This window comes from Pipra filicauda, unplaced genomic scaffold, assembly GCF_003945595.2.
Source record: "Pipra filicauda isolate LSUMZ 115617 unplaced genomic scaffold, ASM394559v2 scaffold356_size1356884_pilon, whole genome shotgun sequence".
NCBI classification, from domain to species: domain Eukaryota; kingdom Metazoa; phylum Chordata; class Aves; order Passeriformes; family Pipridae; genus Pipra; species Pipra filicauda.
The window spans coordinates 936,078-952,402 of NW_024104483.1; the positions used below are offsets into that span (position 1 = coordinate 936,078).

At 40.5% G+C, this 16,325-nt stretch overlaps 1 protein-coding gene across 2 annotated transcripts in view; it reads left to right on the plus strand.

The window, feature by feature from the left end:
* Positions 1-15,729, plus strand: part of CDH5 (cadherin 5) — a 31,113-nt gene extending 15,384 nt beyond the window's left edge. The window contains exons 2-13 of one of the 2 annotated variants that reach the window (XR_005564740.1): positions 1,098-1,299; positions 3,496-3,784; positions 3,874-3,990; positions 4,741-4,905; positions 5,292-5,479; positions 7,202-7,455; positions 8,030-8,172; positions 8,605-8,729; positions 10,202-10,310; positions 10,580-10,825; positions 11,632-12,394; positions 15,364-15,729. Coding sequence is in view for 1 of the 2 variants with exons in the window: in XM_039384456.1 (XP_039240390.1) it covers positions 1,111-1,299; positions 3,496-3,784; positions 3,874-3,990; positions 4,741-4,905; positions 5,292-5,479; positions 7,202-7,455; positions 8,030-8,172; positions 8,605-8,729; positions 10,202-10,310; positions 10,580-10,825; positions 11,632-12,125 (2,319 nt within the window). In the remaining variant the exon portion in view is untranslated. Of the gene's footprint in view, positions 1-1,097; positions 1,300-3,495; positions 3,785-3,873; positions 3,991-4,740; positions 4,906-5,291; positions 5,480-7,201; positions 7,456-8,029; positions 8,173-8,604; positions 8,730-10,201; positions 10,311-10,579; positions 10,826-11,631; positions 14,231-15,363 lie in introns of those variants that run through there. The other variant, XM_039384456.1, reaches the window with a different exon arrangement.
* The last annotated feature ends 596 nt before the right edge of the window (positions 15,730-16,325 follow it).

Here is a 16,325-nt window from a genome sequence, read left to right on the forward strand (position 1 = left end):
GAGAGAAAAGTACAGGAAAGCAAAATTTCATGGTAAATAAAATCTTTTTCCTGACAATGATGCTGCACCACAGGATAACTGATTGCCTGGTTACCAAAGAGTACTTTTGGAAATGTCTCAGCACCTTCCTGATGAAAATATTAATTTAATCTCACATCCAGCAACCTGTGTGATGTCAACTTCTCATCACAATTAACGGGTTTATTTTTGATGTGCACCTGACAGCTCCTAAAAGCTAATGGAAAGTCATTTATGTGCAATTTAAAATCTGATTACTTGAGTCTTAAAGTTCCCTGACAGTCCTTTATATTGGGAAAGGGAAATTTAGTAATTTACATTAAAATAATTCCTCAAATCTGATATGAAAGTCGGGCCTGAAGTCTGCTAATATTAACACATGATGTAAAAATATGGTTTTAGCCGAGAATCATTTCACAAATTATCATTTTGTAGATGGTAAAGCCTGAGAAGAGGGCATAAAGAAACTTCATGTGTGTCTTCAAAACTTCCAAAACACAATTAATTGAGTCAATAAATGAGCTCTTTGAGGAAGATCATTTGCTGTATTGTACTTGGAATCGATTGGAAATCTCACACCAATCACTTTTTCCACCAAAAAAAAACCAACCAGTTTTTATTTTAAGTCAATATTTTCCATATGAAGACATTGACTACAGCATATTTTGTGTCGGGGATTGTCAAAACATTGCACTGGGGTTTGTCAAGATGGAACATTTCGTTTCAAGTGGAGTTAACACAAACTTTGACCTCTGCCATGGGCAGCACTGTCCATAGGGATCGTTCTGCTCAATCTGCTCCTCAGACTAACAATGCTCACTCAAGTCACCTCTTCGCCAGCTTTCAAAACACATTTTTTTATTTCATTGAAATATTTTTTTTGGTTTTTACAGTTAAAACTCTTTCATGGAAGGAAGAAGCCTGACATTTCAAATGTTGGTGCTAAGGCAAATACAAAGAAATAAAGTAATTAAACTCCCCTACAGAAGGAATGTCCATTTGCACTTCTACCTGTGCTCTCTCTGCTTAATCTCATTCTGTCGTTAGTGATATATTTTCATTTTTATATTACTTTCTAGGCTGCAGAAGAAGATGGACTACATTATTCTACTCCATTCATTGTTCTTTACTCTAGCATTTGCTGACAAAGAAAGTCAGAAAAAAACCCAAAACCTTTCTTCAAACAAGGCCAGTCACAAACGGCTGAAGAGAGACTGGATATGGAACCAAATGCACATCAAAGAGGAGATTGATGCACCATTGCCACACCATGTGGGCAAGGTAAGCAGCAATCTGTCAGCAAGAATGAGCAGAAAGAAGTAAATGAGGATCTTGGAAAGCATTGCTTGTTTGCAGTCTGGGCAGCAGAGAAAAAAAGAAATAGAATGGGATTTATTACTTACGTATTAAAGTGTTAAAATCTTGGGCAAAGAGTAAATCAATAACAATGTCAAAGGGACTCTAATTCTTCTGGAGAATACAAATAAATTCTAGGGAATGGCAGGTATGGAGCATCCTCAGTGCAAGAACACTGTGTGCAGGGCACACTCAGGAAGGAGTCTGGTGCTTGATGTTTGTCAGTATTTTTCTGGCAGCACAAGATTCTTTCAGAAACTTCAGAGATCAGCAAATAAAAACATATGCATTAAAAAACACACAGTTCACATCTCTCAGCCTGGATACTAAACAGAGGTGTTATGTTTAGCAGCACTGTTACACAATCAAAAAACTGTTTCACAAAGTGAAAGAAAACAATTTTTAAAAATAATAATGAGCATTGACCTGCTTGCAAACTCATTTTCTTCAGGGCAGTGCTCATAAAATCCTGTGGTTAACTGCATATCACCAGACAAAGTTCTTCCAATCTAGTCTTTCAAACTGAGCCACTGTGACACTTTGCAGACAGATGCAGTTGTAGGTTTTCCTCCCACGTGAACAATCCCATCAGTCAGGGCTGTGTCACAGGGGAACAGACTCCTCTGCATCACTGCTGTTCCCTGCACAAAGCACGAGGGACAAAGCAAAGGCCAGAGGGTCCTCTCAGCTCACACAGGGCATCTGTGGCCCAATTCAGCCCAATTCAGCCCCAGATTGAGGAGAACATTTCCATTGCTGAGCTGCTCTAAATCAGAGGATTCCCTTTGTGCAGCAGCATCTGATTGCTCTGCCAGGGCTGTGTGGGCACATCTGCAGCTCTGAACACTTGATAAACCCTTTAGAGAAAGGCCACAGGAGCACAACTGAGTGACAGCTGCAGGAATATGCTGATACATCCTGATTTTATCTTTCCCAACCTTGGGTGCTTTCCTTTGTGTGTTCATCCTCAGCATGAGAAAAGGTGTTCTCAGAAGTCTCTACTTTTTACACCAAATAAGAAGGCACAGACTTTGAGACAAGGGGGTGGTTATTTCTCCTGTTACATCTCCAGAGTTGTAACCTGCTCTCCAGCAGCCAGAAACATGATTAAATATGTGGAATAAGGGAAGGAAATATTAGTGACACATTTCAAAATAGAAAACTGAAATTAAAAAAACATTCGACAGTAAATAACAATTACGGGATAAATCAAATCCTGAATGCTCAGCAGCTGAAATTTATGATAACATCAGTAACAAAAGACCAGAAACTCTTGGCCAAACCCACAAATCCCCGATAAATAGCTTGCTGAAATGAGAATGCTTATATAGTGCATGGAAAATTATGGTTTAAATCTTCTATCAGTGTCCTTATATGGGTGAAGGTATAGAAAGGGAAGAATCACCAGATTATTTGCAGATTAAATAATGCACAAAAGCATTTGGAATTGGATTAAATTACATTTTAAAACTGATTAATGTTCATTCCTTTTGCCCCATCCCTTTTTCATTGCGTGTGATCTTCAATTTTCAAATCTATGGGGTGAAATTTAACCTTACTGTCGTAGCATGAGCCTGAAGGTTGATCATTAAAAAATTGCATGTGACTAAACACAAGCAAGTTGTCAGCTGTGGCAGGAATCCTGCTACATGCTAAGGAAAAGAGACTGATGCTAAAAATGTCAGCAGCTGTGAATGCAGATTTGCCCCTGTAACCCTGTGTAACCTGAGCAAAAGCCCTGGTAGGATCAGAAAGTCACTTGCAAACCAGACTGGCTCAAACTGAACCTGATGGTGTGTGTTATTGCAGACACTTAATGATTCATATGTGTTAACAGCATGAACCATTTATATCTTCAAGAAATACAAGATATGTTTTTTAAAATGCTTCTTGATATATAACCAAGTTTCAGTCTGGAGGCAAGTTTCATCCTGTAACCCCACTGTAGCTGCTCTGGGGCTTTAGCTCAGTAACTCTCCAGCTGACAGCAGAAGTCCTGCTGGCCATTCTGGTTTCCAGCTGAACTGAAGGAATCCTGGTTGGGTATCTGCTGGGAGAAGCTGTGCTGCATCCAGGTGCCAAAGCCCACTTTTATCTCTTTGAATTATCCTTTCCTTCCAGATCACATCCAGTGTGAGGAACAACAACGCCAAGTACATCATCGAAGGGGAATATGCCAATACCATCTTTAAAGTGGAAGAGACCAGTGGGGATGTCTATGCCTTTGAGAGGCTTGACAGGGAAAAGAAAGCTGAGTATGAGCTGACAGCTCTCATTATTGACAGAAGAAACAACCAGTCACTGGAACCCCCATCTAAATTCATCATCAAGGTTTATGATATCAATGACAATGTCCCTGTGTTTGTACAAAAGGTGTTCAATGGATCTGTCCCAGAAATGTCACCAGTAGGTATGTTCTTCTGTCAGTCATCTCCCTTCATGTCTCTGGTTAAAATGCAGAATTCATACTAAATATGCTGTTTGAAAATCCTTTTCTAGGAACATCAGTCACCAAAGTGACAGCTGTAGATGCTGATGACCCAACAGTGTCAGGTCATGCCACGGTGAGTTACCAAGTCATTAAAGGAGATGAATATTTCACCATTGATGACTCTGGTAAGTGAGATACACAAATGTCCTTACACTTTGTCCTTACCCTACCCTGTGAAGAAAACACAGGGGTTTAAGCCTTCTTCATTCTGGAAAAAAAGGAATAATAATAAAGCAATATAATTTTAACCATGATTTAGAAAGATTTTTTCATTCACACCCACACAGTGTCACCACCTGAATCTGGAAATGAGCTAAAAAAGTCAAGATACCAGGTGCCTTTAATGAACTGAGAAGATAAAAGGTCATGTTTTTCCCATGGATGAAAAGACTGACCAGGAGCTGAGTTCATGTTTTCAGTTCAGCAGAGATATCATTCCTTTGACCAAATAGGAAAAAGAAATACAAAAATTTTGAAGCAGCATTCAATAATCAATAATCATTCAATCTCCTAAACTTTCCTGCTTAAATTTTACCCAGTTTTAGAATTCCTGTCAGTATCTCTTGTAACCACAATAGTCTTATAGAGCAAATAATGCAGGTAAAGAGGTGCTCAGACAGATTCTAGAGGCTGTAGTGACCAAGTTTAGACATTGTCAGACTGCTCTAAGCAGAAAAAATCAGTTTAAATATTACACAGAATCTCCTAATATTCCATCATGCAGAAAGATTTTTAACATTTCTAACCTTAGAAAAACACCCCTGTAAAAATTCTGCTTAGAGCTGAATGTGTGGTATAAGATAAAAACTTGTTATCAAAGTTAAGAGATGATGGACATGCAAAATCTAAACATATTCAATGTTATTTTTTCACAGGTGTGATTTTTACAACAAGGCCTGATTTAGACAGAGAGACTCAATCAACATATGAAATTATTGTCAAAGCAAAAGATGCTCCAGGGACTTCAGGGGATTCCAGCACAGCCACAGTCGTCATCACTTTATCTGACATCAATGACAACTTCCCAGTGTTCAAACACTGTGAGTGGAATGCAAGTTCTGGAGCACTTGGAATCCAGGCGTTGACACAACTAAAACGAATTTAGGTCCTGGTTCAACACAGTGCAACTTATCTTAAAAATGGCCAAAAGAATCTTGCGTATTCTGAAGGTCTTCTGTATTTCATCCCAACTTGCACCCCTAGAACAGAAAACAAAAATCTCTATTAATTTCATCACTTTGGACAAGATCTTGACAATTTGGGGTATTACTTAAACTTTTAGAAAAAATACATGAAAGTACTGTCTTAGAGATATAAATGCTGAATTCTCAGTGAAATATTTTTCTGTACATTTATAAGCTAAGCACGAATTTAACTAAGTTTTCCATAAACACACTCTTCATGTCTTTCTTTTTTTTTTTAACAGCATCATTTCACTTTAAAGTGCCTGAAAACATTTCGGTAGGAGGAGAAGTTGGCAGAGTCAAAGTAGAAGATGTCGATGAACCACAACATAGAAACACAAAATACAGTTTTGTCCGAGGAGATTACAGGGACACCTTTGAAATTGTAGCAAATCCATACACAAATGAAGGAATCATTAGGCCAAAGAAGGTAATTTTCCCAGTAACAAAGATGATTATTGTGGTTTTTTCACAGGACTGTTCGATTTGGTTTAGCATTAGCAGCAGGAAAAGTGGAAGTGTGTGGAAGTCAGTATGAAATATGTTAATCCTGAACACCTGCTCTGTGAGCTCTGTGAGAAGAAGAGCTGGTGATTTCTAGTCCATTTCAATCTCCAGTCCTGAAAAAATGCAGACTTGCTGCAGAGTGCAATGGGGACTAACTCAGATATTCAGGTTACACACCTTGGGCTCCTCTCAAACTTCAGGTAGTTGGCTGCTTCAAAGAATCAGTGATTTTAAGAGTTGAACCAACTGACCAAGTCAAAGATTCCTTCCCTTCTGCAGCCCAAGTGAAACCAAAGCAGAAAATGTGAACAAGTCCACCTGACCACTTCTAAAAGTGCTCTTTACAGTTTGCCATTTGCTCCAGTCTGAGCCACAGCTCCCTTACCTTCCTCAGAGTGTTTTCAGAGCTTCCCCACTAATTTCTTACAACTCATTAAGAAGGCCCAGACTCTCCAAAGCCTTTATTATGATTTGTTCTTTGTTCTCAAACCTACTTGATTTGTATCAAGGGACCTTCCTACATCATGCAAAGCTCTGCCAAACCAGCCTTCATTGATTGCATTGACTTGTCATTAAAAAAAGGAGTAGGGAGGACTATAAATCACCTCTTGTAATCCTCAGATTGACAGGAATGTGCTTTTTACTTCCAAATATCTCTCTCTAACTGTTAAGACTAGAAATGTCGTTAAGAAGGAGGAAAAACTACCAAGTACTTCAAGACTGGCAGTGAAGTCCTCGGCTCACATCGGGAGGAAGCAGCTTTCCCTCACCTAATGCAGCCCTTCCTCTGGTCTTCCCATGACCTGAGGAATGTAGTGCTTGCAACTGCTGCCCAGAGGAGGAGCAGCAGGAGACCCCACACAAACACTCCCCACTACAGAGGGATTTGGAATCAGCTCTTCTTTTAACGCACAGCAGGCAGAGTTCACCCCTCTGTTTCATAATGTGATGTTGGCCATGCACATCATAATGTTAAATATGCAGCCATGTGAGATAAAATTTCAGCTGCTAGATAAGTACTATCACTTCCATCTGCAATGTCTGCTCAAAGAGGAAAACAAGAGTCACCACAGTTAATTCCTGTGTATCTCAGAGTGCTTTTAGAATCTCAGGCAATATCACAAAGGGCCCTAGACTGAAACGAGCCATAGCTGCCCGAGCTCCAAGCCTTCCTCCCATTGTGTGACTCCTTTTGCAATCTCAGGCAATGGGAAGAACAGGGAAGAGGATGTCATTTCTCACTAAATGCCCCAGCTATCAGTCAGTGCAGCTATGCAGTCTGCCTGGAATGCCTTCAGAACAGAAAGCTTTGCCAAGAGACAACCTGGTCCCCAGCCCTTGGGGGAAAGGAGCTTAACCAGGTTTGGTTGTTACAGGATTATAAAAAGAAAAGTGTTGAAACCAAGAAGTACTTACTGAACTTAGAATGCTGGATGAGCCTCTTCCAAACCAGGGGTTGTTAAAGCCACGCTATGACAGAGAAGTTCAGTTGGGAAATGCTCTCCCATCAGTCCAGCCAAGATGCAGTTTGGTAATGTTTCCAAACACGAGTTAGAGCTTGGAGCTTAAATTTGCACAACTAGCTAATGCAACATTTGCTTGGACATTTCCAATGGAAGAATTTCTGCATTTGTCTTTTTTTTAGCCCCTGGACTTTGAAAAAGTAGCAGAATACAGGTTTGACATTGAAGCAACAGATCCCACTGTTGATCTCCGGTATTTTAAATCTGGTGGCTCGAGGAGCATTTCAACAGTCACCATTGAAGTCACTGATGTGGATGAGCCTCCTGTCTTCACTAAACTACCATATGAATTTAAAGTCATGGAAAATGATGCAGAAGTAAGAACACTTGGTTCAGTTTGGGCACACGACCCCGACGCAGCTAAACGGAAAATCAGGTAAGACAACACCAGCTTTAGTAACTCTACTTTGAAGTGAAGAATTCTTTAGGATGCCAAGAATTTGACAAAGAACTGAGACTTGGGCCCCGTTTCTCAAAATGTGAATGCCAAACAAAAACCAGAAAGAATACAATTTAATTTTTCCAGTACTGCAGCCATGGATATATATGGTAACCAAAAACTGAACATAAATTACTCTTACCCATATAATTACCACATGAACTTACTGATGAAACATTTGCACATTTAGGGCAAAATGTATAATCCTGGATATCTTCCCATGGCTACAGTTTAGTGCTATACTTTTTATTGTAAGAAGTCTCTCAAGCATGTGCTTGGAGAAGAAAATAGACTTCTGAAACAGCAAAGTACAATAATCTGGAAATTCTTTCAAGAGATGTATTTCACTCTCACAGCTTGCATAGTTTTAGGGAAATATTCTCAGCCTGCCTGGTCAAGATATTAATGTAATTTGTCACACCAGAACTCTCTGACCTTCCACTAAAAGAAATGAAGTGAAACATAGTTTTAGCCCCTGGAATTGACATATCTTGTTTTAAACAAAAAACAGATTTATTCGACGAAAAGCAAGTCCTAATGGAGACTATATCAGGGTGTCTGATACTGGAATTATTCAACTTCCCAAGCCCCTGGACAGAGAATTCAGCTCCTCATACAACATCACTGTAGCAGCTCAGGAAGTCCTTGAAGATGGTAAGTGCCACCCACTTCCCTGTTTGAAAGAAATCAGGGAACACCTTTCCAGCAGGGCTGGAGCTTATCAAAAAGGAAAGCCACAACCTGCCAGCCTGTTCCCACTAAGCTACAAATTACATGGATGCTTCAGGGTTTGCACAATAATCTTCCAAATCTTCCCACAGCCACACAGTGTGAAGAACCAGGAAGCCATGAACTTCAAAAGGGTCATTTTACTCCTCAAAGATCCTTGATGATTTAGCCCATTAGGAAAGTTTTGTAGGGAAATATCTAAATGTCAAGGGAAAAGTTTAAATTAAAGATGGAGCTACAAATTCTCCATATTTTTCATGCAGGAGGCACAAAGGGGGGCACAAAGGGTAGAAAGGGGGGTCTAGCCAGCCCTGGGATTCCAGACATCTGAGACCTGCACCGTTGTTGTCATTTTAGGTCGTCTTTCTGACAGAGAATCACATGCCCATGTTCATGTAATAGTTGGTGATGAAAATGATAATGCTCCAGAACTTGTTTATCCTGAGGAACCCAGAGTGTGTGAAAATGCTGCACCAGGAAAGGTGAGACCGGGAGAGTTTTTCCCCAAAACCTGAATTACTACTTGTTAGCTCAAGTGAAAATTGTCTGTTATTAAAAGTTAGTTTTTGCACCGAAACACCTGCTCTTTTCACTGATTCCCAAAACATCAGTGGACAGGAAAATCTCTTCAGGACATCACACTGCTGGAATATTGACTTCTATCTGCTCACACACATGGGCTGTGCTGCTCCTCTCCCTCCAGGCTCTCAAGTCTGTACGTGCATTAGCAGCTGAGCCATGAAGGACAGTCAAGTTTGCAGAGCAAAAATCAGCAATTCAGTTCTATCACATAAATATTCATATGTGATACTGAGAAGGAAACCACTTTAAAATAGCAAGAGAAACATTGCTGCATGTGACATCATTGTAGTGGTCAGCAGAGTGCACATATCTGCACGTACAATAGTGATAGTGTTTGGCAAAAAGGGTGTTATGTTAGTATTCTGGATTTACATGTTCAGCCTCAGACACAAGTATTCAGCCCATACATGTAACATTTGTTTAATTAAGACATTTTGTGTCATGGTTTAGAAATGGTACTCCCCAGTTTAGTGCTCCCACTGGCATTCCCTTCCCTCCAGCTGGAAGCCCAAAAGGCAAAGATTGAGATCAGAACAATTCACTGGAAACAGCAATGAGATAAGAAAACAGACAGTACCACCAGCAATACTGACTGCAAGGGTACAGAGAGAGGGTGATGTACAGGCAAAATGCTCACCAAGCCTGGGACAATGAAAAGCAATGGTGGACAGACCCTCTGCCCCCCACACTTCCCTCAGCCCGAAAGGAATGCCCTTTCTTCTCAGGAGAGACACAGAGAGAGGCCCTTTCCCCTGCCCCCAGCAGTGAAGTAAGATGGTATAGAATAACATCAGTGTCTGGACCAGAACCAAGACATCAGCCCATACATTTAATATTTGTTTCATTAAGAGACTTTGTCACAGTCTGGACTCTTTGAGGGAATCTGATATAACACAGAAGGTATTCATTTCACCCTTAGTTTAATTTTTAAAATATCTCGGGGACATAATCACACACTTTTTTTTTTATTCTATACATCTAATCTATGCTAGGTTGAGGTTTTCAAACCCAACATGTCATTCAGGTGTGGCAGCCTCAGTGACATTCCAAGGATGACAGTCACACCCCCAGGTAGGTTGAACACTTGAGAAGACAGCCACCTTAGGCATTTAAAGAAGCCACATATCTTTCAGCATAAGGCTTTTTTTATGCTTTCATTACAATCTGAAGAGGCAAAACTGATCTTTTAGAGGACCTACAAAGGAATTCCTTGCCTTGAAAGAACTTGAAGAGGAGCATCATGAGATATCTGTGTCCTGCCTGTTATTGAAGGGTTACCCAGGACACACAGCCCAGCTCCATAAATACTTTACATGATTTTATCACTGGAGAAAATGTATAATGAAAGCTGTGACCTCTTCCATCTTTGTAGGTGATCGTCAGGATTTCAGCTACTGACAAGGATGAACTGTCACCCAGAGGGTTCTTCAAATTCTCCCTGGCCACAGAAGACAGCAACTTCTCCCTGATTGAGAACTACGGTACAGTATCCCTGCAATGCCTTTCTCAGCTGCTCCAAGTGGGACACTGGGGCTCAGGGGAGAAAAACTGCAGCAATGACCCGTGACTGGTCTGGCTGAGCTAAGTAATATTTATTTTTAAAGGCTTAACATACTGGAAAAAAAAAAATTTGTTTGTTGCCAGCCGAGTTTCTCTAAAGGCTGGCTCTGCCTAAGGGGAAGATGTACCACCAGACTGGGAAACTTCTGGCAGAGATTATCACTTAATTAGATGTCATTACTTCTTGCAGATAACACAGCAAATATCACTGTCAAATACGGACAGTTTAATCGTGAACTTGCCAAAATCCACTACCTGCCTGTCATCATCTCAGACAACGGTGTTCCTGAGCTCAGCAGCACAAACACTCTTGTCATCAGTGTCTGCAAGTGCAACGAAAAAGGCAACTTCACTTTCTGTGAGGAAAGAGCCAAACAAGTGGGAGTCAGCATACAAGCACTGGTGGCCATTTTTATCTGCATCTTCACCATCATTGGTAAGGATCTGACCTGGGTAATATTCTCTGCATTTAAAGGTTTTGTTCTTTCTGAACTGAGATCTACAAAAGCTTTGTGCCTATAAAATGGCCACAGAGCCAGAAATTCTGTAACTCTTTGATTCATCTCACGTGTTCTTCCTCTTTGGTGTGTTACAGAGCTCAGCTACAAAGCTGTTCCCTCCACTGGGCAGGCTGAGTCACTGGAAAGGTTACTGCACATATGCATAATAGACTTGATTTACTGCTGCCAGGCTCACATGTAGCTAGAGAATAGGAAATTTTTGCTGGGTAATAACAATAGGATTCCTGTTTCCAAAGGCTGAACTTGTCTGGAAGCCCTTTAAACAGTACAGTGAACATACATACATAAATATATCTGTAACAAGCCAGCAGAGCAGTGCTTATCTGCTGCATTTGAAATCTATCAGAGAAGGCACAGTACTTTTTCTTGCTTGAATTACTTTTCAAGTACCACATAAGTAGCATTTGATGCTTGGCATTAAAAGATTTACCAGCTGCAGGCAGTAGGTGATTCAATGAACTTGTGACATCATGTATGTATGTATGTACTTGTGATTACAGCTCAAGAGTCAGGGGTGCAATTCCTGTCCAGACTGAACTTCTTCAGAACATAGTAATCCTACAGCTAAGCAGTATTTTTAACTACTCCTTTAAAAAATAGGTGTTAAAAAAATCAGTTCAGGAAAAAAAACCACTTCAGACTGTGTTACATATCTTAAATGCAATTTGTTTCACTGCCTTGCCTCTCTATTTACACGTGCTCATTTAAGTTCTCTTTGCAGTACTTGCAATGCTGCTTCTCCTGAGGAAGAGACACAAGAAGGATCTGAGCGGGCTGGGGAGGAGCGTGGCAGAGATCCACGAGCAGCTGGTCAGGTATGACGAGGAAGGTGGTGGGGAAATGGACACCACCAGCTACGACGTGTCCGTGCTCAACTCCGTGCGCAAGAACGGCGTGAAGGCAGAGGCTGCTCCCTCTCCGTATGCACAAGTCCAAAAGCCTCCTGGAACTATAACTTCTGGTGCTGGAGAAATGGAAAGCATGATCGAGGAGAAGAAGAGCGAAGCTGACAACGACAGGGATTTGCTGCCCTACGACACTCTGCACATCTACGGCTACGAGGGGGCCGAGTCCATCGCCGAGTCCCTCAGCTCCCTGCAGTCGGGCTCCTCGGACTCAGACGTCGACTACGACTTCCTCAACGACTGGGGACCCAGGTTTAAAATGTTGGCTGAGCTCTATGGATCAGAACCTAGTGAAGATTTTGTGTATTAAGTTCAAATTAGCCATGAGTTTTCTCCCTCCCACCACAAATAGACATCAGGAGACTGTCGGTGGCCACAGGAGAACTCACAGCTCTTCCCTCAAGCCATACTAGGATTTCAAACAGACGTGAGAGAAAAACCTGACAACAGTAGGGTTAAAAAGACACACAGACCATGTGTATTAACTTCCCCCAGCACTGCTGTCCTTGCTAACATTCAGTTCTGTCCCCAAAATAGCTTCTCATGGACCTGCTCAAGTCTCCTAGGATTCCCATCAAGGTAGACAATTCTTAAAAAGTGGGCTTTTTCCCCCCTGTTTCTCTTTCATTCCTCTCCTCCTGTACTGTTTCCATCAACATGTATCCAAGGTCACCATCCACTGGGAGAGAGAGGTTCAGTGGCCTTGCTAAGGGATGTTTTAAGCCCCCTGTATCTCCAGCTGGCTGCTTTGCCTGCCCCTTCTGGAACATCTTTATTGATGTTCCACACTTATGCTTACCCAGTAGAGGAGAGGAGGAACATATGGTCCATCACTTAATATTAGAAATTATTCCATCATTTTCTAAAAGAGGCATGTTTTCTCCTTCTTTCCATTCTATTAATTATTTTTGTTTTATAGTCTTTGATTACATATTCGAGTTATTCAAGATAAAATTAGACAGGATTTTTAGACACACAATCTGGTGTCATCTGTCATTTTTAACAGCCTGATGATGATTTCAGGCACCTTTCTGGCTTGATAGAATCTGCTCTAGCTAACAGCAAAATCGTTTTTTCTCTCTGTAAATAGGATTTTAGTGTTACTCCATGGAATATATCCTGCAGGGCAGGAAATGGGGACATCAGGGGAATGTTAAGACTCCAATACTGTACTTTTCCATCTCTAGATGGAAGCATAGGTCTCTCTGTAATTCCAAAGAGGCTGAATAGGGTTTTTATTCAATGTTATTAATGCAGTTGTATTTTTCAGGGACAAACAAATGAAGGGCCTCATTACTGTGAATCTGTTGTGACTTTTTCTAAGCGGGTACTGTAAAACCAGTATTTTCCTCCTAGGAAAGTACTGCAGACTTCTAAACCTGAATGCTACACACCCACACTCTCATCTGCATAAGGAACCACCAGTGGAAGGAAGGTTTTGGAGCTGCAGCTTCTCCATCCCTGTGTGTTTAGTGCCTCACCTGAGGAAGAGCCACAGAATGACCAGAATGAAACTTCCCGGGGGGGAAGTTCCCCAGCCAAATACATTTTTTGGAAAAAACGGGTCTCTTAGGACAATGGCCTGTCCCTGGCTTGCAGCAACACAGATTCCTGCTGCCTTCAGCAGGAACAGAGCCCTGTACCCAGATACTGCCCTGGGCAGCATCTGGGCTGGAGCTGTAGGTATTAGTTTAGTTGATTTAATTATTTAAATCTGCTAGCTAACCAAATAACACTAGATTTTATTTTTTTCCTAAACCAGTATAGTGGAACTCACAACTTTGCTTTTCCCTTTTTCATGTCATCTCTAATTTACACTCCCCCCATAACTCTTTCTTGGTAGGAAACAGGAATGCACTATAATATGGTCTCACATTAATTCTAAACTGGATAACTACTGGAAAAAAGTTATCCAATAAAATACTTACCTGGACACTAATGTACAGTCACATCAATTATGCAATCACTCAAATTTTCAAATATGAGCTAAAAGAAAACTGAGTAGAATTCTGTCCATCAGTCAAATCAGTTTTGGATCCCATCCTTCACTAAAAAAAAGAAGCACATTTTGGGATGACAGCCTTGGCTTTGTTTTTCATGTGTTCATTCTCTCTTGCTTAATCCAGCCAACAGTGTATGCTATTGGGGTTCCACATGTTGGTACATTATAAAGAATGCTAACTACTAATACAGTTTAATTTTTTTGTCAGTAATTAAGGTATTGAGTATCAACAGGTAAAGTTAGTTGTTAAATTATGTAGTGCAGTAACTAAAGTACTTTGGTAGGCATCACCCAGATAGTATTACCTGTAATCCTTGTTTTTAAGTATTACCTGTACTCAGTTTTTTTAAAGTTGGTTTTTTTTGGAAGCCTGTATGCAGTTCCCTTGTATAAAGATGTAAAGTTCCTTTTTATATTCCTGTACCGTATTTTTTTTTTTACTACATAAAAGTGAATCTCAAATTTGTATTTTCTGTGCATTAAGAAGTTTCACACAGAGGACAATATCAGGCTTTGTGCCACATTGACCTCAGCCATAAAAACACTGGTGTCTGTGCTCTAAGGGAACCCAGACTAACCATAATTACCCCAAAGGACTTTCTGTAAAAGCAGCTTTCTCCCACTCCCTGTACAGCAGGCAGGATTACTCTGGGGGACAAAAAAGTCCCAACTTTCTCACAGCCCAGGATTGTCACACATCAGCAACAGGAAATAAATTATCCCTAAATCTGCAGCTCCACATAGCACAATTTCTTACCCTTCCTTCTTACTGCAACTAAAGACTGCCCCAACAATTCCCAGGATTATTCTAGCACTTAAAAAAAAAAAATTATATCAATTTTCCCCAGATACAGCACTTATAATTTACAAAGCCTGGAATAAAGCAAAAAAGTTCAATTCCTTCACTGCTAATTGCCGTAAGCAAACTCCAGATCCAACACACTTTAGCACAAGTTATATTAAAAACACAATAGATGTGCTAATTATGTTATAATGAAATGCATTTTTCCATAGAAAGAATTTGATTAAACAGCTACTCGCAACTTGTAGCAGAGAGTCTCATAAAGGTTTTCATTAATCATTTCATTAATATGCATTTTAATCTCATATCCTTAAAAATATATCATAAATTATTATTTTATTACATTCAGATGCCAAAGTTCATGCCATTTAATAAAGGTTTTTTTACTCCCACCCCATTAGAATTTTCAATGAAATAATGACTTGTGATGAGAATCTTTGATAGGTATCAAAGCAGCCATGAAAACTCTTTGAGTGTGAACACCTGGCCCAGTGCCACGTGTCCCAGGTAGGTCAGGGGAGCAAAGGTCCCCTGATCAAAGCAAATTTCCACTGTTCAGAGAAAGAAAGAACATGTTCTATCACACATTATCTGATTACAGTCCAGTCCAACTGACACGCTGGACACAGGAATTCAACAGCAAATCCAGTGGGAACAGAAGGATCAGTTATAAAAGAGAAATCAAAGCATCTTCTCTGAGTTCTTGTTCTTCAATAAGTGGGTTCTTCCCTTTTCTCCTTTCAGCAAGAAGAGCCTGGAATAGCACCAGGAGGGACCTGCCAAGCACAGGAATTGTGCCCCAGCCAGCACTGACTGGAGGGAAAGCCATGTAAAGCCCTGCTGGTTTCTGGAGCTCAGAGTTCAGAGCACAGATGCACCTATGAACAGTTATTGTAAATGCTTTCACTGCTAGACTTATGTCACGTGCAGGGGAAATGCTCTGGTGGTAGTAAACGTGCTGATATACAATCCTATTTGGCTAGAAATAATAGTTATATTTATTTTCATTATATTTCAGGTGGGGCGAGCACAAAAGAAGAAAATTAATATCTTTTTTGACCTATTCTCTCTTTCTGCCTAATTTTTTAAATAACCGTTTCAAGTTTGAGAAAGTAAGAAATAAAACTGGTGATTTTACCTTCACACACTTCTGGAATGAAAGACATCGCTAAGGTGATTTTTTCCCCACTGAAGAAGTTATCACAATCTTACTGTACCACAAGTCATCAAACCTTACCAGGAAATTAATAAGAGTCTGATCAGATCACAGTGGATGATTTAGCTTGAATCTAGCCCATAGAAAAAGCATGACAGAAAGCAAAACATAAAGACACCCTTTTGGTCTGCATCAGGGAAAGAAGAAGAAAATAATACCAAAAATGCTCTTTTATGAGCAATAAACACCCACAGCTCTCTGCTGACCTCTCTCAGCTTCCTGACTTTGTTTCTGCCTGATCTGATAGAAAAGGGAAAAACAGCATTTCCTTCCACTTATCCTCAGTGAGAGGCTGTCCCACCTGCTTTCCCACAAGGCTCTCTTAATTCATTCCAGTTAACCCCTTCATCAATGCCACAATCAATCAGCAATATCTGCAATTCCTTAATTCCTCATTACAAAGGAACCTCCACTTCAAAGCCAGTGCTCAGGGTGAGGTTACCAGAACAACCAGAACGAGCCAAGGCAGAGCTCCCCAGGCAAAAACACC